Source organism: Mus caroli, chromosome 2 (assembly GCF_900094665.2).
Source record: "Mus caroli chromosome 2, CAROLI_EIJ_v1.1, whole genome shotgun sequence".
Lineage (NCBI taxonomy): Eukaryota > Metazoa > Chordata > Mammalia > Rodentia > Muridae > Mus > Mus caroli.
In genome coordinates, this window is record NC_034571.1 from 95,996,368 (window position 1) to 96,015,854 (window position 19,487).

General features: G+C 44.3%; 1 protein-coding gene across 4 annotated transcripts in view; it reads left to right on the top strand.

Annotated features, from left to right (window-relative positions):
* Slc1a2 (solute carrier family 1 member 2) overlaps positions 1-19,487 on the top strand; it is a 130,994-nt gene that overhangs the window by 33,500 nt on the left and 78,007 nt on the right. The window contains exon 1 of one of the 4 annotated variants that reach the window (XM_021154059.2): positions 13,680-13,744. The exons of the other annotated variants lie outside the window; for them this stretch is intronic. Within the exon in view, the coding sequence (XP_021009718.1) occupies positions 13,737-13,744 (8 nt within the window). The 5' untranslated portion in view covers positions 13,680-13,736. Of the gene's footprint in view, positions 1-13,679; positions 13,745-19,487 lie in introns of those variants that run through there. 4 annotated transcript variants of the gene reach the window in all.

Genomic DNA, 19,487 nt, shown 5'->3' on the forward strand with positions numbered 1-19,487 from the left:
GGAATGGGTGGGTAGGGAAGTGGGGGGCGCTATGGGGGACTTTTGGGATAGCATTGGAAATGTAATTGAGGAAAATATGTAATAAACAATATTAAAAATTAAAAAAAAGAGAGAATGTGAGTCTGTTGGAGGATACATGCTGGCCACTGTCATCTGTCATATTGTTCTGCTCATCATCATAGCCATCTCCCCTCCCTGAAGGGTCTGTGTGCAAAGTCCCATTCTCACCCTCTGTGTGCAGCTCCTGAAGGCCACCAGGGATGCATAGCTTTTCTTGGAAAGGCAGCCAATGAAATGGTGCCGTGGAGCCTGTTATTTTTTGGAAGTGCCAAAGGGGGCTTATGGTCTCCCACTTTCTGTAGGAGAGAAAGGCAATTTGGGTGTCTCTGAACCAGCACAGTGGAAATCAGTGGACAGATTTGTGGGTTACTTATTGTCTCTCTGCTTTAAAGTTTTTAAAGATTAAAACATTTAATGACAGCCCTGTATCCAGATTTCTTCAAGTATTCTTGGTGCCATGTCAAAGGGAAAGAGGAGGGAGTCTTATTGGCTGATGTAACTGAGTCTCACTGAGGTGTTCAGGGATTCCGGGGACTTAGATGCAGCAGGACTGGGGGGCCAATCTGTTACTCAGTCTCTTAGCTGAGCTTGGTTCTGAGTTATCTTTGTTCCAGGCAATGATGGGTCAAGCTCAAGTCATATGGTGCCTTCATAGTTAATAGTTACAGCAATGAAAACTGCCTTTTTTTTCTGACGCTTCCAGGAAGGCCCCCAGGGAAGATTTTAGCTGGGTGAACTCCAGTTCCAGTTCCATTCATTCCTGGTGTAATCAGTGAGGGAACGTTCACTCTGATTGGCTAAATATGGATTATTGTTTGTTTTTTCATGGAGCATGTAGAGATGGGTGGTTCTCCAAAGAGATGCTGAGAAGACAATAGGGAAGGGAAGCAGAAGGAAAGGAATGGAAAGAAAACAAAAGAGAGAAAGGGGAGAAATACATGTAACTATTACTCAGAAATTCCCACAGTTAGGTAACTTATACCCGAGCTATGTAATACCTCATGGCAGCTTAATCCATGAACTTTTCTCTCCCCCACCTCCACGAGGGTGTGATTTTTCAGTGAAGTGTTGTTTTCTTGCACCTGAAGCGTCAGTATTTGCAGTGACTGCTGCTTCTTGGAGCTCAGGGTGTCATTAGTAGCATAACAGCCACGCGGTGTGGCTTAGCTTTTTCCCTATAGACAGATGCTAAAAATACCCAGAGCACTGCAAACAAGCAGGGCGTGCCCGCCTGGGATGGACTCTCAGCCACTAAGCCACCTTAGCCCTGACTCTGCAGGGAGAGGCACTGGCTCTGCTAGGACTCTGTTGATAGAGGAGACGAGGGGGCTGCTGGTGGAAGAGAACTGTGTGGAGAAGAGGAAATGGGGGAACCTGATAACACTTTTTTGTTTGCACTGACTTTGCTGTCCTCTGTAGACTTGAACTAAGATGTGTCAAGAGATCAGAGCAGTCCCCGCAGCAGCGCAGATTAGCTGGGATTTAAACTAAAACTCCTTAACCAAGAGATCACCTAGACTTAAGCCCTCCCGAATGTGTCCATGAAGAGGCCCAAGGAGCACAGCATTCAGAGGTTAGTGTGCATGCTGATCAGGGCCAAAGCTATGCTTCAAGAACAAAGGAAAATTCCAGCGCCTTTCTGTGGAACCTTTAGGTGGAGTTGAACCATGCAGAGAGCCAGGGTCATCTTAATTCAAGTGTGAGCCTCTCTTCTGTGTCTAAAGAGGTCACAGTATTGGCATCTTATGTTGAACAGCTATAGTAGAGAGCCTGCTTGCTTGCTAACTGGGTTGTCTTATCAAGCCAGTGAGCTCTTGGGGTTTTCAAAAGCTAGCCAAGGGATTACATGATATGCTCAGACAGGTTATGGAAATATGTGACTCATAGCAGATCTGACCTTTCATACACTGCCTGGAATCATCTTGTGCCTATTTAACAATATAATGAACCCTACTTAGCGAGAACATGCAGGCCACGGTGTTGGCTGATTGAGTGCAACTGACTTGATGTTTCTAGAGAGATGGTCATAGAAAGGAAAAACAGAGGCAATCAATGGCCCTTTGAGTTTAACAATTTTATTTAAACAATTCCGTGGACACCTGGACTTGGCCCAACTTTTATGTTTCCCACTGGCAATTGCCACGCGGATAATCGATTGCCCAGAAGTTGTTCTCAGAACCATCTTTCCATTGGCCTGGGATTTAAGTGAAAAAGTTAATCCTCAAAGGATAAGTATGAGTCAGTTCTTGGGACAAAATGTACTTCACATTGTTTCTTTCCATACGTGTGTGTGTGTGTGTGTGTGTGTGTGTGTGTGTACCCTGACATATGCTTCTCATTGGAAAAGCTCGATTGAATGTCTGTCTCTCTGGGCTGGCTCTCACGGAGAGTCTTTGGCATCTTCTCAAGCCTCAAGTGAAGTCATCGGAGCTCCCAGATTGCTAGGTGGTGGCTCCCAGGGAGTGTGGCGGAGGCAGGGGTGCCTGGCTCTGGGAGTTTGCTTTCTTAGAGGCTTATGACTGAAAAAAGAAAGAAAGAAAAGAAGCAGTATATCGTCTATTTACTCTGCATTGTCTAAATGTGGCAAGGTATTTAGAGGTTTTACGAGTCAGCGCAGCCTCCTAATAACAGTGAGAGCAATAGCAAAAGGTCTACTCTTTACAAAGCACTTCTTGCGTGCCAGGTTACTTTCCTGTGTGGCATACATTTTAGTGAATTTAATCCACAGACAGTTGGTTTCAGATTCACTCTTCATGTTCTCTTTCTCCCAGTTAAGTTGGCTATGTGGGCTGAGTACTCTTTCCAGCTTTAACTACATCCTTACAGATTTGACTTTTCATAGAATTTAACTGAAAACAGTCATGGGCTGTATGTTTGGAGACATCCTGTTCTTTCGATCTTACTGCTTTTCGGAGCCTTAACTATGAGGCCTGAGATTGAATCCATTTGAGAAATTCAGTTAAAGGTCAAAGGTCCATTCTACTCCTCTTGCCCTTGCTCCAGGGCACTAGAAACATTTTAATTTTGTGATGATTGTTCTCAGTTTCCTTGAAAAAGAGGAGGACCTGAGTGCTTAGAGTTTCTTGTAAATGCAAAGGGTAAGCTCTTTGGGAGGTATAGACAGTAGTGAATCAAGCCCAGGTTGCTGCAGGTTTGAATCCACAGCAGCCACATTCTCTTGGCCTTTCCTCTGTCTCTGGTGGAGCAGCAGTAAGTTGTTTGAGTGAATGGCTTTCCCAGGAGGCAAGGTCCCCTGCTGACCTGAGAGCCATCACCCAAACAACGTTCCAGAGTAATGGGTCCCTAAGGGAAAGTCTTGCAGAGGCATCCAGCCACAGGCATGAGCCTGCTTTATAGGACCTGCCCTTTCCTAGACTTTTTTATGCCTTATGTTATGTTTTTAGAATTTGGAGTTCTGAACTGGGAATAGGCACTTAAGAACAGGAGACAGTGTGTTAGTGATCATATCTCAAATATAAAACCAACTGAAGGCTTGAATTTGAATTGATGGACCCTTTCCTGGTTCTATGTGGCTTTATTCTGTCTAAAACTTACAAAGGGGCCTCCACATTCTTTACGATGTTTGTTCTGTTTACCTGCCACGTATGTATGCATATCTTTCCACATTTTGCAATGGCCATTTATAGAAATGGATTGGAGATCTTTTTCCTTAAAGAAAACTCACACTTGAATGAAAACAATGGGTGTTTACATTTTTTTCAGGGCCCAAGCAGAACAGACAAACAAACAAACAAAAAAGATCTTCTGCTTGATTAGGGCGTAAACCCTTTGAATTTAACAAATTGGATCGGGCACGTTACAATGGCCAAATCCATACATCTGTGTGTCCACAAGGCCTTCCTTGGATGTGTTTTCCCTCAGGGTCTGTTGAATGTTCAGATCCTGGTTCCTGTGTGATGATCTTTTCAGCGTGTGAGTCTATACTTGGTGAGGAAGGCTCACATATAGTTGTCATCAGGAGCTTGGCAGTATTAGGTTCTGGCCTGTCACATAGCAGTGAATGTGGTGCTGGAGGAACAGCTGGCTTTTCTGAGCCTTGGTACTTCACGCTCATCTATCTACTCCCTCTGTGATGACTGGTGCAGCAATGGATGCTGGCATCTGGCACCACTGTGTGCCCGAGGGTTTCAGTCTGTTTGACTCTCTAACCCACTTGTAGCCTTGAAGACAACTCAGAGAATGAGTAACAGAGGGATTGAGTCTAATGTTGATTGAAAGACAAACAAACAAACAAACAAACAAACAAAAAGTTAAAGAAGAAAGCCCCTACTTCTGTGCTGTATCCCAGCTCTCCTGCCAACTTGTTGTGGGGCCTGATGTGTGACATGGAGTGATGGAGACCTGTTGTGGGGCCTGATGTGTGACTTGTAGTGATGGAGACCTGTTGTGGGGCCTGATGTGTGACACGGGGTGAAGGAGATGGTCCCTTTCTCACAGGGCTGTGGTGAATGAGCTGATGGCAGTAGCACATCTTATGTTGGATCAGTGCAGATGCTGATGCCACCTTTACTCCCTTAGCCTTCTGCCTCTCATCTTTCCTGGCCCCCATGAGGATTCTTACATCTCCTCTCCTACCCTTGCCCACCCCAGTGTTTATGCCACTACTGCATTTCTTGAAGCCTCTTTCTGCTTACGAGTGACCTTTCTCATGTCATCCACCCGTACGAATTACAAAGAATTGCTGAAAATGTGAGTCAAAAAGAGGGACAGACAGAGAACCATGCCATAAAGCATTGAGAGGAACCTGTCCTTCTGAGGCAGACCCAGCTCTCTCAGTCTATGCATCGCTAGCTTCTAGAAAGTACTATTTACAAACTGAAACAGACTTAAAGTTAAATCAAGATGAGTACTTATGTAAGTGGAAGCAATGCAATTTGATTATAATTCCAAAGATAAACATGATAATTCATAAACAGAAGAGTGGTGGTTTTGGTTCTTTCTGTCATACCAAAGAATTGCCATTTTCTCCTAATTTGGGGTTCTCTCTCTCTCTCTCTCTCTCTTTCTCTCTGTGTGTGTGTGTGTGTGTGTGCGAAGGTCAAAGTTGGTGTCTTTCTTGTGGTGTTCTGTAGTAATAATTTTAGAGCTTTGGTTTCTTGTGAAAAAAGAAAGAAAAACTAAAGAACTATAAGAATATGTTTTTGATTTAGTCCCAGCTGTGGGTTATGGGACTGCTTCAGATGGTCCACCGCAGCTGATTATGATTTTCCTCGAGTTCTAGCAGGGGTGTGATTTTGCCAGCTGCAGATAGTTTTTGTGATTGTATGACATTTGAGATTCTGGGAACTTTTTATATGGTATATAAATGCTCGTGCCCAGGAAGGCATGGCGGGTTATTTTTCGGTTGTTGGTTGTTGTTGTTCTTGTTTTTTTGTTGTTGTTGTTGTTGTTGTTTGTTTGTTTTTTTTTTTTTTTTTTTTTTTTTTTTTTGTTGTTGTTTGTTTTTTTTTTTTTTTTTTGATTTGTTTTGTTTGGTTTGGTTTGGTTATGTACAAAGAAAATATAACAACATGAAGAAATTATATATCCCGACAGCTAAGATCAAACTTGTCCCAAGGAAATCCATGCCCCTAATCAGCAGGAAGCAGTCTAATGATAATGTCATATCCTTTCCCCTCTATCCCTTTTCCCTCTCCTGTCTACTGTTAGGGGTTGAAGGGGTGGAAAGGGGGTAGACAAGGGTGTAAGAAAGAAGAACCCACGTAGTACCACATAGTAGCCAAAGTCCAGCTACAGTGTCTCACCTCTTGTTTTCTTTTTCTTTTCTTTTGTGTACATGTCTGTCATTTTAGATAAGATCTCCCACTAAACCTGAAGCTCACTGCTTAGGTTATGTCAGACTGCTTGTAGGATCCACCTATCTCTTTGCCTCTTGAACCCCTGGTGCTGGAGTTCCCGGCAATTACTGCCATACCCAACTTTCACATGGGTTCTGAACTCATTCCTCTTCTCTCTCTCTCTCTCTCTCTCTCTTCTTCCTTCCCCTCTCTTTCTTAAGATAGTTTCTTTATTTACATTTCAAATGTTATCCCCTTTCCTGGTTTCCCCTCCGAAAATCCCCTATCCCATCCCCTCTCCCCCTGCTCACCAACCCACCCACTCTTGCTTCCCTGTCTTGGCATTTTCCTACACTGGGGCATTGAGCTTTTACAGGACGAAGAGCCTCCCCTCCCATTGATGTCCAACAAGGTCATCCTCTGCTATATATGTGGCTGGAGCCATGAGTCCCTCCATGTATACTCTTTGGTTGGTGGTTTAGTCCCTGGGAGCCCTGGGGGTACTGACTGGTTCATATTGTTGTTCCTCCTATGGAGCTGCAAACCCGTTCAGCACTTTGGGTCCTTTCTCTAACTCATCCATTGGGGGATCCCGTGCTCAGTCCAATGGTTGGCTGTGGGCATCTACCTCTGTATTTGTCAGGCACTGGGAGAGCTCTCAGGAGGATGCTATATCAGGCTCCTGTCAGCAAGGACTTTTTGGCATCCACAATGTGTAACAAGTACTTTTCCCAAACAGAGCCATCTTCCCATCCCCCTGATCCAGCTTTCTCTGATGGTATCTTCAATAGATAAAGAAATGCCTTGAGCTGGTCCTGTGGCTATCCACTGCGCAAGACTAAGAAGCAAACATTTTACTAGCATTTCTGATCAAGCACTTCCAGCCCAGAGCAGACCTTCTGGTTGGGTTGGTGTGCCCCATCTGTAGCCTGCTTGCCACATGCACCCCAACTCTGAATGCAACACAATATAAAATGGTAATTGGATTTAAAATATGAGGCTTTTTAAAACCATTTCTTTCTTTTTGTCAGTCAATTGCATGGCTCCCAAGTGTGAACTTTATATATAGTGGCATCATGGAATAATGTCAAAAGGTTGCTCCCTAATCCTCAGATGGTCACTAAAAAGAACATGAGCAGTAGATATAGTGTTCTGTGCTATGATTTTTAAAATGTATTTGCTGCAGCTAGTAAGCCACAGTGGCACTTAATTAGAGTGGGAAAGGTATAGCTGGAACATTTAATATCAAAGCGTGCAACACTGCACTGTTTACATGCAGTCCAGCATGAGGGGCACAGCTCAGCTCTGATCCTCCTCCAAGTGTTCAGGAGCCACTGCCCTCTCTCACTTAGGCCCTTAATTTACAGGGCAAGCCCCACAAGCCGGGACCAAAGGCAGAGCACACTCAGCCCAACTGTGCCTGGACCTGCCCAGATAGACGGCTTGCCTGCAGCCATACGCCATCTTTTGTGTTGTAGTGTGACACAGTGAAGCAAGCCCACAGAGTTAGGAAAGACAAAGGACTGGAATAAAAATGCCCAACTTAAAATGTAGGTGACAACCTATGCTGCTCCTTAAGGGCATTGCACAGTGGACTGGGAGAAGTCAGACGATTTGGGTAGATTGCTCAAGTGGGGTTTTCATCGGTTAGCTGGTGAATGGGTATCAGGATACCTGGCATGGAACTAATGAGATGGTTCAGCGGGAGAAGCACTGCTGCACAAGCATAAGGATCCAAGTCTGGAGTTTCAGCATGCACAAAAAAAGCCCTAGTAAGGCACTGTACCCTTGGAATCCCAGTGCTAGTCAGGTGGAGGCAGAAGGATCCCTGAGGCTCACCAGTCAGCTAGTCTAGCAAATCAGCAAGCTTCATGTTCAGCGAGAGCTCCTGGCTCAAAAAAAATGAGGTGCAGAGTAATAGAAGACGCATTGATTGCTGGCCCCACCGTAGGCATGAGTGCGTGTGTGCACATGCAACCACATACACACATGCATGATTGGAAACACATATACAAACAAAAACATGTACTTGATGATAGTAAATAGTAATGGCAGGCATGACTGACTGAACATTATTGAACAAGGATTTTCTGAAGACCTTCACATTGTAACCAGGGACCACTGTTGTTCCTACTTTGCAGCTGAGGGAAGCACTCAGAGAGGTTTAGTAGCTTTGCCAGTGTCACACAGGTGGGAGGTGGGAGAACAGGGCAATGTTCTGCAGAGGAAGGTGCTGTCGCTAACTCAGCCATACTCGCATAAGGACCCAGGGAAGTGATATTACTATCGTAAGTGGGAAATGACTCTGGTGAGTGGCAGATGATGCCAGAAGATCACAAGAAGGCTGGGGTGTCCTAGTGAGGAACTTTAAAGACTAACAACAGGCTGAGAGCCCTTGCTTTCTGTTCCTCTTGATCTTTCTGATCATGGCAAAGATTAAATCCTGCTAACAGGCTGTCTTGTCCTTGTACTGTCCCAGTCTGTTTCAGCCTCCCCTTTTAAACATAGAGAGCGGGTGTCAGAGACTCCAGGAAGTAATAACATCTAGCCAGTCTTTAGAAAAACATTTCCTGCTATCTTTATTTTCATGCTGAGGAGATGCTGGCTTTTCATGATATAGGCCATGCAAAAATTTCTCTTCAAATGCAGTTTGTGCTAATCCCTTTAGAGGAAACAAGAACAAGGTGTCACTGAGACATTTCAAAGCTAATGAAAGTTGGGGAAGGAAGGTTGATTGCTGAGTGAATGGTAGCCTTTTGTAGGTTTTCGGTTCATATACAACCCATGGTTGACACTCAACACATGCCAAGGTCACTAGGGAGAGAAGACTGCCATTCTCACTTCTAGTTTGTTAAGAAGTGAAGCAAGCCTTTTGTGGGCTGGATAACACTAATCTTTGCACCGAAACTATGGGTGTTACTCAAGCTTGTTCTGAGAGCTGATGGCTAAAACAGGAGGATGAGAAAGAGACATTCATTTCTGTCTTCATTGAACCATAAAAAGTGAGTCATGCAGGATAGGCTCTGGGGTCAGAGCGTGCATCGGAACTGTGAGGAAGCAGGGCCTTCCCCATAATGGCTATGCTCAGGGCAGCTTCTGGGTGGCTTCTTTTGCTACCTCCCACCCTAGCCCCAGCATGGTGAGTCTCTTCCCATAGCAGCAACTGGACTCCGTGGCAATCCCTGAAGTATAAACTGAGTCATGGTAGAACTCAGTAACTCAAAGTTTGCAGACCTTTCCCCGATGTACCACCATTAGACAGAACACCATGAATTGCAGAGAGACTCCACAAAGGGAAAGGCAGAGATGATTGTCTACAAGCTCCAGTATGTAACATGATTGTGTGGTGCAATTTTCCCTGGAAAGAGTATCACTTGGAAGGTAAGCAGCCCAGGTCTACTGTAACAGTCAGCTAGAAATGCTCTGGAAGAGGAAGAAGTCCTGAATCAGTTCAGTCAGCTTTCACCACGCCATGCTTCAGGAGCAAACAGTCCTTAATTTCAGAGGCTCCCAACAACTAAAGTGTGGACTTCAGGTTTTGACTGAGTTTTCTCAGTATGAGCTCCATACCAAGAAGCAAAGGTGCATCTTATAGCAAAGGGACAAAGAGCGATGACAGGACCATGGGAAAGCTCTTCATGCTTCTGCTTGGAAGGTGACAGGTGTGACTTCTACTCTGTATTTATTCAAGTTCTCGGGAAGGTTCTAGGACAAGAGTCTGAGTTCATTTATCTCATTTGCAGGAAGTGCTCGTAGCGAAGTGGAAAGTGAGCCAAGGAAGGATCAGTAGCTGGGACAGATGGGTCATGGAGCTCCAGACCACCCCAGGCTAATGTGTTGACCCTTTTGAGCTTGTTGATCATTGCTGCTTCTTAGAGGTCAGCTCCCCAGTGCCCTAGGCTGTGTGAACACAGGCAGACTGACCTTCTCATTTCTGATGGACTGTAGGTAAAGTCAGAGACACTAGCAGGTGGCTACTTGCCTGATGTCACTGAAGTGATATGGCATGAGATATGAGGGCATGAGATTGTGGACATTTCATTGGCAACACATGTTTTGGGGCTGTGTGCTGTCTTTCCATGAAGAAATAGAAAACATTGAAAATGAAGGCACAGTTTCTGCAGGAAGTATGAACTCTGAGGTATTAAATGCTGGGAAATCTTTAGTGGTAGAAAGTGGACATGTAGACACAGGGGTGGGGTTCATCTGTGCTTTGCAGGATCCCTCCCTCACCTGCACAAAGCTACTTCTGAATCCTTCCTTCTACAATGACTGAAATGCTCAGATATTGCCAACTGCCCCTAGGTGGAAAATTTACCCTCTAGCAAACCAGTGCTGCACACTATCTGTCCACTGCTATTTCTCAAGGAGTTGCCTGCTGAAAGATGTCATGGCTTAATAGGAGAAACAAGACAGTTGATATAGGAGCTACAGTGGTGGCCACCCAGAGGTGCTCAAGTCTGTTCAGATAACTTCACAGTGAAACAGAAATTCTTTGAGAATGGGAATATCAGCTGTCTTAAGGGCAGGGATGTCCAGGGGAGACTCTAGAGATAATAACATCTGTAGATCTTGAAGGTGATGGGGCATTTTCCAGATGAGCATGGGCCTTTGTGTAGCTTGTGATGAGAAGGGATAAAAAAATGACAGATGGGGGCATTTGTTCAACAAGTATGCAGGTTTTCTCCCTACTTTAGCTCCAATCCTGGCTTGAAACCCTACCAAGAAAGCATGTTGGCAGCAAGTCACTTTCTTTCTGTGCATTGTAAGAAGTTCCTATAAAGCACCTTCTTTCAGGGTCAGTCTTGTCCATCATTCCCAGATGACCAGATTAGTTAGCAGCATTCCTGAGCAACCTGTATCCTAGAATTCCATCACTTGGAGGAATCCCTCATCTGTCTCCCAATCTCAAGAGTATCTCTGACAAACTATGCATATTAGAAAGTATAGCCCCCTTGATTGTGAGTGGGTCACTCTCATCAACATGTTCCAGGTTTTTCCTGTCCACAGTCCCTTTCTTTCTCATAATCAGGCTTCTGGCTGCTGGCTGCCTGCTGCTGGCTGCCACCTACTCAAGCCTGCATGATGGGGAGCAGGGCGAGTCTGTCTTACAGGGTGGAATCTGAATTTTCTGCCTGGGCAATGCCTGACTAATCCGTTAACCAGCTGTCTCCTCTGCACATTCCCAGAAGATGGCTTTCTTTCCATTCCTAGCCTACCCTACTCCCACCTCCACCATGTTCCATCTTTTCTCCTTACTCATGCCCCACCTGCACCCTCCCATATGGAGGCAGCACTCCTTCCCAATAAGAGATCATGTAGGACAGTTCACCATTGGCCTACTGTTCAAACTGAGGAATGTTACCCAGCCTCTCTGGACATTTTCCTTCTCTTTTTCTATGAATGGGACTATAGCAGTACCCACTTACAGGTGTGGGAAGATTTAAAGAAGTCAGATACCTGGGAAGTATTTCCAACATGGCTAGCACATGGAAAACCTCCCATGACAGCCAGCTAGCATCAGTGGCCCAAAGTGATAAATGTCAGCTAAAGAGGACCTAGAGACTGTGACTAGATGTGGATGTAGTCAAGCTACTAGGAAGCTGGGTGCAGGAAATCCAGTCCATCATGCCTCTGCCACGATTCCAATATCAATCTGCAGCAGCAAAATGGCCTCCGAGGAAATTAAGGGCTCAGAAAGGAATGGCAATATTCTTGCCCAAGAAGTATTTATGAAATGATCAGATAAATGCCAATGATGGTGATAATAGTCACACTGTGGCCCATGTTCTCTTCCAGGCTTTTCTGCACCTGACAACTGATTGCATTTTTACCACAGTCCCATGCATTGTTATTACTGTCAGAAATTCTCCTTGTGTGAATGATGTGTTTGGGATTCAGTGTGGTTAAAACAATTTGCCCAAGGTCATGCAGGTCGTAATTGTCAGAAGGAGAACTGAATGCGTCTTGGGCAGTGCTCCGGCAGATGTCATCATGTGCACTAATTCAGATTATCCAGCCATGTCCATTTATAGCTGTGATTAGGACCAAGCTAGGTACATGTCTTTCTCAGATGCAATAATGCCTGTGAAATTTTGGATTGGGACGGAAGTGGCCCACAGTGAGGCCAGACATACTCTATGAAACAGCCACACATTAAGAGGACTAGTTGGGAGATCTAAAACTTAAGGAACTCTGCACAGTCACATCAGTTCATCTGTGAGATGTACATGGTTTCCATATTCTGGGGCAGATAGCCCCAGTTTGGGTATCCCTAGATGAAAATAGAGGCTCTGCTCTGCACACCACACAGATGATTCACACAGATGGTCACCAGGCAGATGATTCTATGTGGCAGGTGGACAGACTCCCACCACCTTCTGACAAAAGCCTTTCCATAGCTTCTACAGCATAAGACAACATCCAACTGTGTAGCTCACTGCAGTTGCTCCTCTTTGAACCTGAAACCAACACCCAGTTTGGAGTGCCTGCCACAGCTATGGGAGCATTGCTCAGGAGCCACCCATGAGCATGATAGTGAGCATGCTCCCTTGACTCCTTAAACATAGGATGCATGCAGTATTCACGGAAGGAAAGTAGACAGGCTCTTTGTGAACTTGGGAGTTGGTTGACTAAATGAAGTGATGTTGAATTTCTCTCTCTCTCTCTCTCTCTCTCCCTCTCCCTCCCTCCCTCCCTCCCTCCCTCCCTCCCTCCTTCCCTCTCTCTTACCCCCTTTCTCCATCTCTACATACCTTCCTTCCATCTCTCTAAATCTATTTTTAATGTATGAATATTGGCACTATTATGCCACAATGCTCATATGGAGGCCCTTCCTCCTTGTTTGAGGCACAGTCTCTTGTTTGCTGCTTCGTACACTGGTCCTAGAGCTTCTGGGGCCTTTACTGTCTCTACCTCCCACTTCAGCATAGTAACCCTAAGACAAGCACCACTGCACCTAGGTTTACATGGGTGCAGGAGAGCTAACCCCAGACCCATGCACTCGTGTGACAAGCACTATACCCACTATACCCACAGAGCCATCACCATCCAGGTCCTTGATGAGATTCTTCACAGTGGATCTTTTCAGAACATTTGGTCCCCAAATTCACATTATCACCAAGAGCATGCATCTCTTTCCAGTCTTTGGCCCCTTTACCTTTAGAGCGAGGAATGCTTAAAGGTGTTAGTAATACTCAGAGAGACACAGCCTGGGGAAAGATGTTCCTATCAGAGGAGGCCATGAAGTTGCTTAGGTGCCAAAGCTGAGTTCCTTGGATAGAATCCATTGAGTAAATTAAACCATGGACCATTGAGACTGTGCATGTAGAGGGAGTCTCAGATGCTGAACTAATCCTGGGTATTGATACCCTGGGCATTGATACCGAGATAAGTTCGAGGCAAACTTCAAATGAGCATGGCTTTAAGGAGTTAAGTGGTTGGTTCATGATGGTGCTTGGAAGAAGAATGTTTAGAAAATGAAACCAGGGAGGAGCATGTGATGGCATGGCTAGGGGCCAGGCAGCTTTGCTAGGCTCGGGAGCTGGCTGCCAACCTGTGGGCTAGCCCCTGGAAATTCACTGGGTCTATGAAGAAGATAGCTCTGGCTCTTGTTCACAGAGAGAAGAGGGACATCAAAGGCCCCAAATGGTCCCGATGAGGCTTCTTTCAATCCCTGTAAGTTATGCAATGCACAAACAAACACCTAGCAACCTTGGGGGTTGGAGCCAAGTGACAACCCTTAATAGGACAGCATGTGACTTCTTTGACATCAAAACACTGGATAGGTAAGCTTTATAATACCCAACTTCATGCTGGGGATAGACAGTTGAGCTCATTCCAGAACTTGGAAGCCAGTGCACTTCTACAGCTGAGAGAATGGTCAGGTCAGACATTTGGGTTGGGGCATGATATGGGTGGGCTGTGAATGGTAATGTGTAGGGACAAAGAATTTTATACCTGGAAAAGTGAAGACATGTCAAGAAGGAGGGATGAATGGGAAGGAACACAGAAGGGAAACAAGGTGGATGGGAGGGAGGGGAGGTTATTAAAGATGTGTGAAAACAGATGTTGGCAGTTGGCAACATCTGCCTACTATGGCTAAGCTGACCTTGCTTAAAAATGGAGAGACTCTGTGAGCAAAAGGGTGAAAGCAGCTCTATAGTATGTGATTAGGAAATGTCTCTGGATGGTGTGTTATATGTGGAGGTCTCTGAACCTTTGTGTACAATGAGAATCCAGGCATCTCACGGCACACTTCTCAATGTACATGTGCCTTTTGGGTCTGAATCTCTTTTACTGATGCTCATCTTTCTACCTGAAGTTTTTTTTTCTCCTTGAATGACTCCTAAGTCACATGTCTGTGAGATGCTCAGTGGTGAGTTGGAAAAGCTGGATCGTCAACCAAACCATCATCCATGACTTTCTCATATAACACTTCAGCATACAGAGGGGAGGTGATGTGTGCTGAGTTGACCCAGGGGTTCAATTTTGTAGAGGTTCAAAGGCAATCACTGCTGAAGAACTGGTTCAGATGAAAATCCACATATCACAGCTCTGCTGTCTTATCTGTCTGTCATGTGACAACTCTCATTGTACTTGCAGAGACAGGGCAGAACAAGTGATGCTACTGAAATTTTATTTTCAGTTATCCTTGCTGAATGCACTGCAGGCCAAAGATTGATGCCCAAGTTAAGAGACTCTCTGGTCTTGGTGTGCTGGGAAAGAGCAGCTGGCTTAGTGTTGATGGTGAAAAGGTAGTTTTCTAGCATTGCAAAATCCACCAACTATCTGCTCTTATGTTATCTTTGGAACCTTGTAGAATATGATTCTTCCCTTCTTACAACACAGTGGGGGAGTTACACCAGCCCACCTCACTCCCTCAGCTAACTTCCTCTTCAAGTTACTCTTCCCTTTCCAGATGTGGAAAGAAAATGGTGGTACATCCCCAGTTCTGCCACACATCTTTACTAGGCTCTTGGCATAGTTTTAGACGGACACTGGAACTAGACAACCTTCTAATACTTCATTCTTTTACATGTTGGTTACTAGCTTCAGAAGTCCAAGAAAGTGATTTTAAAAAATATCAAACAAACAAAACACAGAAGCTACTGGTAGCAGTGGTTTAGGAGACCAAAAAGAACCACATAGATTTTGAGCAAGGACTGTCTTGTTGCATGGAGGTAATACACATCAAAACCTCCAAGTATGTCCCCTTCCACTCATTACGTAGGAGGAAACATCTGCAACTCTTTTGCAGTTTTGCTCTTAAGCCTGTTTTTAAGGTTGTCTCTTTCACTTTTTGTTTTAAGGAAAATGGACTTAGACAATTTTACTGTAGAATCTTATTTAACTCCCTTCTAGCCTTGGACATTGTAGATAATGACCACTCTTAGGTCGAGAGGACAAGGTACTAGATGTACTTCACACTCGAATTTTTAAACACACTGGAGTCGCCACATGGGAACGTAGATATGGAATTCTGTTTTTTCTGGTTCTTACTTCACTCTTGCTGGGCCATTTGCTTAGCCCTTTCTTGGTGATTTAACTGGGCTGTTTCTAGTCCTCTTGATTCATAACTAGCATGGAAAAGACTTGTCTTTGTTGGTATGACATTTTATCTTCTTAGAGATAATTCCATGAACCATATTTGAAAAACATGGTTACTAGGCCCATGAATGCAATTTAAAATACTCCCTGCCAATTTCCAGCAAGACCAAGCCTGGATTAAACCTATGGTGTCACGTGTGCCTCTCTGCATGAAGTTATACTCTCGAATGGTTTAAGTCACTCTCCTCTGATTTACTGTCATACTAGGAACCTGAAAGTAAAGTTAATTAGATATGCTTAAGTAAACATTTTAAGTTTGTTAAGAAACTAAGTTAAGTAATGCTACTAGTTTTTAGTAAAAAATACTATTTTATATATACATATACATATATATATATATATATACATATAAACACACATATATAAACAAACATATATATGTAAACAAAGCTCCATAATGGGCAGTGTTTCCACTTTCTACAAAAGACAGCGACTGCCCATTGTGACCTAATTTGTCCAAGGAAATGATCATCAGGGTGTAAGTTCATAGCCAGTCTCACTCTGAAATTGAGTCTCAACCCTTGCTGTTTGTAGTGCAAGAAAAGACTGGCAGAGAGACATGGATGCATCTCTCCCAGGAGCTGATTGCCTGGATTGGTGTTAGTTATGGAAAAAAATATACAAAGGAGTGTTGGAATGGCTAGAGTGGAGATGTAGGAAGAGGGAGACCAGGGCTCCACAGTGCTGCAACTCTGAAAGTAAGCCTGTCTTGGCTGGTGTCATCTGCAGAATTCTGACCATAGGTCTTTTATTCTGGAGGCAAATTCTACCCTTCAGACCTTTCTACAACCAAATGGAAGAATGTGAGCTCACACTGGCCAAGGCACCAATAGAAGGAAAATGTTCTTTGAAGAAGCCTTATGTTTGTTTGATTCTTGGACATTTTATGTCATACTCAATCACTGATTTATATTTATTTCTACATGAGTGTCTTACACTACCAATTTCTTGGCTTCTAATGTGTTATCATTTATAAATTTTATAATAGAAATTCTTTTTAGGAAAATCAAATTCATTATAAGACCAAAACCAAAACCATTCCTTGGAGATGTGTGGTGTTTCTCGTGGGCCCAGAGCTGTCTTCTGGCACACAGCTGTGAGCATGTTGTGGATACCAAGTCCTCAGTAGACAGTGCACAGCTGTAAATGTTATTGGGGCGTCAGTGGTGAGATAGGTAGAGTGGGAAGTGTGAGGGGTTCTGAGGCTCTCCTTATGCTTTTTAGCTCCCCTCATTTCCACCCAGTAGGATATTTCTACTTGTCATTAATTGCCTTTGGGCCCAGATAGTCTCCGTTGTAGGATAGCTATGGTTAGCAACACTCCTGGCTGCTAACCACTATAGCATCTCTTCCTTTAGATGGAACAACCCATGCCTCCACAAAACTGCCAGTGTCAAGGCAGAAGATAGACTTCTGGAAAGGTATCTGATAAAACCCTCTTGAACTTAGGCTCTGCTCTTCATTCTAGGAGGTCTCTTTTCTAGGATGTCACCCACAAGACACAGTTATGTCACCTACTAATGGGTTTGTATCTTGGCCCCCCTTCTATTTGATGTTTGCCGAGGCTTACTGAGAGAAATATCTGGTCATTTAAGGTGGGAATCAAACACTTGTTTCCTAACTCAGTGTGGCAATGGGGGTGGGGGGTCTGAGTTTACCCTCATAGGAAGTACCGTCTAGCAGGGATGGTGGGAGTCAGACACACAGAGGATTAGACCCAGGCGGTTGAGTTGGGAAGGCTTCTAAGAGAAGGTAGTGCTGCACCTTGGTGAGAAGGATGAGCAGGAGTCGCCAGGAGAAGGGAGGGGTGGAGCCTTGCTCGCCAGCATTTGTGTGGATGTCTCTAGTAGTGATAGCCGAATCATCAGGATGACAGGACAGGAGAGGGTAAGGAGGACAGCCTCACCTGCCCATCTCAGAGGTTCTTCAACAGCTGCACTTACTGTGTGCTTTATTTCCGTGCATGTAAGCTGCACTTGAAACTGAATATGGCTTTGGGTAATAAAGAGTCACCATTGTAGATGATTATAGTGTATGAATCTATATGCACCAACGTTTCAGAAGTGTTAAATGTTAAACAAACCAGAGACAGAATTCTAAGTTACTGTATACAGTGAGCCCTGGTTGTAAACATTTTCATCTGCCTGGGTTTTCTAGCCCTTTAAGCTTCTTTCCATAAGGCATATTCAACTTTCTATTTTTTGTCTATTGAATGCACACTTAACATACTCCCGAAGGCACTTTATCTTGTAAATTCACTAAATATTGTTTGCATACCACACAACATTTAGCTTAAAATTTTCTTGGGACTAGGGCTAAGTAGGTTGCTGGGAGAACACAAGTTTATATTGTTATCAAAATCCTGTGGCCTGGAATGTCCTCCATATAGACCGACTCCACAGACTCAGGAGAAACTGAAGTCCCACCAGGGACATTAAGAGTACCCTGGCCACTCCAGGAAGTGGAGAAGGGATGAAAATGTCCCATGACTTCTCTGGAGATGGCATCGTGTAGACAGTGGAGCACCAGCTTCCAACTAGAGTCTCTAGAACAGATTCTGTTTCTGCCCCTCCCTAGGTACCTGATCATTAATATCCCACTTAATTTTCTGAGCCCCCATGGTCTCCTCTGTGAAGTAGCTCTATGATAGGAACTGTTTTAATGAGCTATTTGGACCGTGATGCCAGACTCACGTAAGTATTAACTGTCATTAATATGCTGTTGCTATTCAACTCTCAGATGAACCTGGGTCAGTGAATTGTTGTTGGTTGGATTAGATGACTGGGGAGGTCAGATACACACAAAAAGGATATAAGATGTTGGCTGGATGAGAAAAAGAGACTCACAAACCCCTACTCCTAGAAAAAGAGCTAGTGATGGTTGATGACTTCTAGGGGAGGGAAAGTCAGTTTTATTGAAGGTCAGGTCTCTCACACTCCAGTGGATGGCCCCACACCAATGAGTGTATAGGCAGTACTAGTTGGACTTGGTGGTTTATTTTTTAAAGGACATGAAATTTGGTGTGGGGGAACCAAGTGGATAGATCTGGGAAGAGTTAGAGGGTGATTACAGTTAAAATACATTGCATACGTGTGTGGAAATGTAAAAGAATTAATTAAATGTCATTGGAATTATTCTTTGAATTCTAAAGAAAAACAAAACAAAACAAAACAAAACAAAACCCTGTTCTCAGAGGGATGGCAGGTTTAAGATTAGTGTGGCTGAAATAACAGAATCTTCAATTCCTTGTATAACATTTTCTGGCTGAGAGTTGAGGGGGCTTCAGTGGCTCACGAGAAGTTTCAAGCATCTTCTAATCAGGTTTGATCGGTCATCCAGGTCTATTGGAGTCAATCATCAAAGGACTTGTTGCCTAAGCCAAGCTCTTTGAGTTGTGAAATCTTATCAGTGTTCATCTCTGCCAAGATCCCCAGGTGCTTCAGGCCCAGGTCGAGCTCAAATCAAAAGCCAGGACCTAGCACAGGACAGCCTGGGATTGCAACCTAGCTCTGTGATTTATTAGTCATATGACCTCGAACAAGTTTCACAACTCCAGCCTCTGTCTTCTCAATTAACCTGGAGTAAATTGTTTGTGTCTTTGGGGTAACTGAGAATTTATAGAAACAGAGGATGCAAAGCACAAGGCATCGCACTGTACTTGGGGCAGACAGTCAATAAAGGTGACAATGCCTGTGCCTGCCTCCACACCTACATGATAAAGCAAGGCAGGACCAGAGAGTCTCTGAGGCTCTTCATTTGTCAAAAGCAAACTAAAGTAAGAATCAAATGCAGAGGCTGGCTCAGCCTCTAGGGTCTGGGCTATGTTCTCTGAAGATTTGACCATCAGTCTCCCTCGATGAAAAACAGGACATCAGAATTTCCTGGCTCACATCAGACAGTGGTTATGAGACATGCAGCTTTGTACTTGGCCCTTGGCATGGGCGACCCCATCCAGTGTTCTCACTTTACGGTCAGAGACGCTGACAGCTCATTTACAGTTCTAGTCAGTGGTAGAGCTAG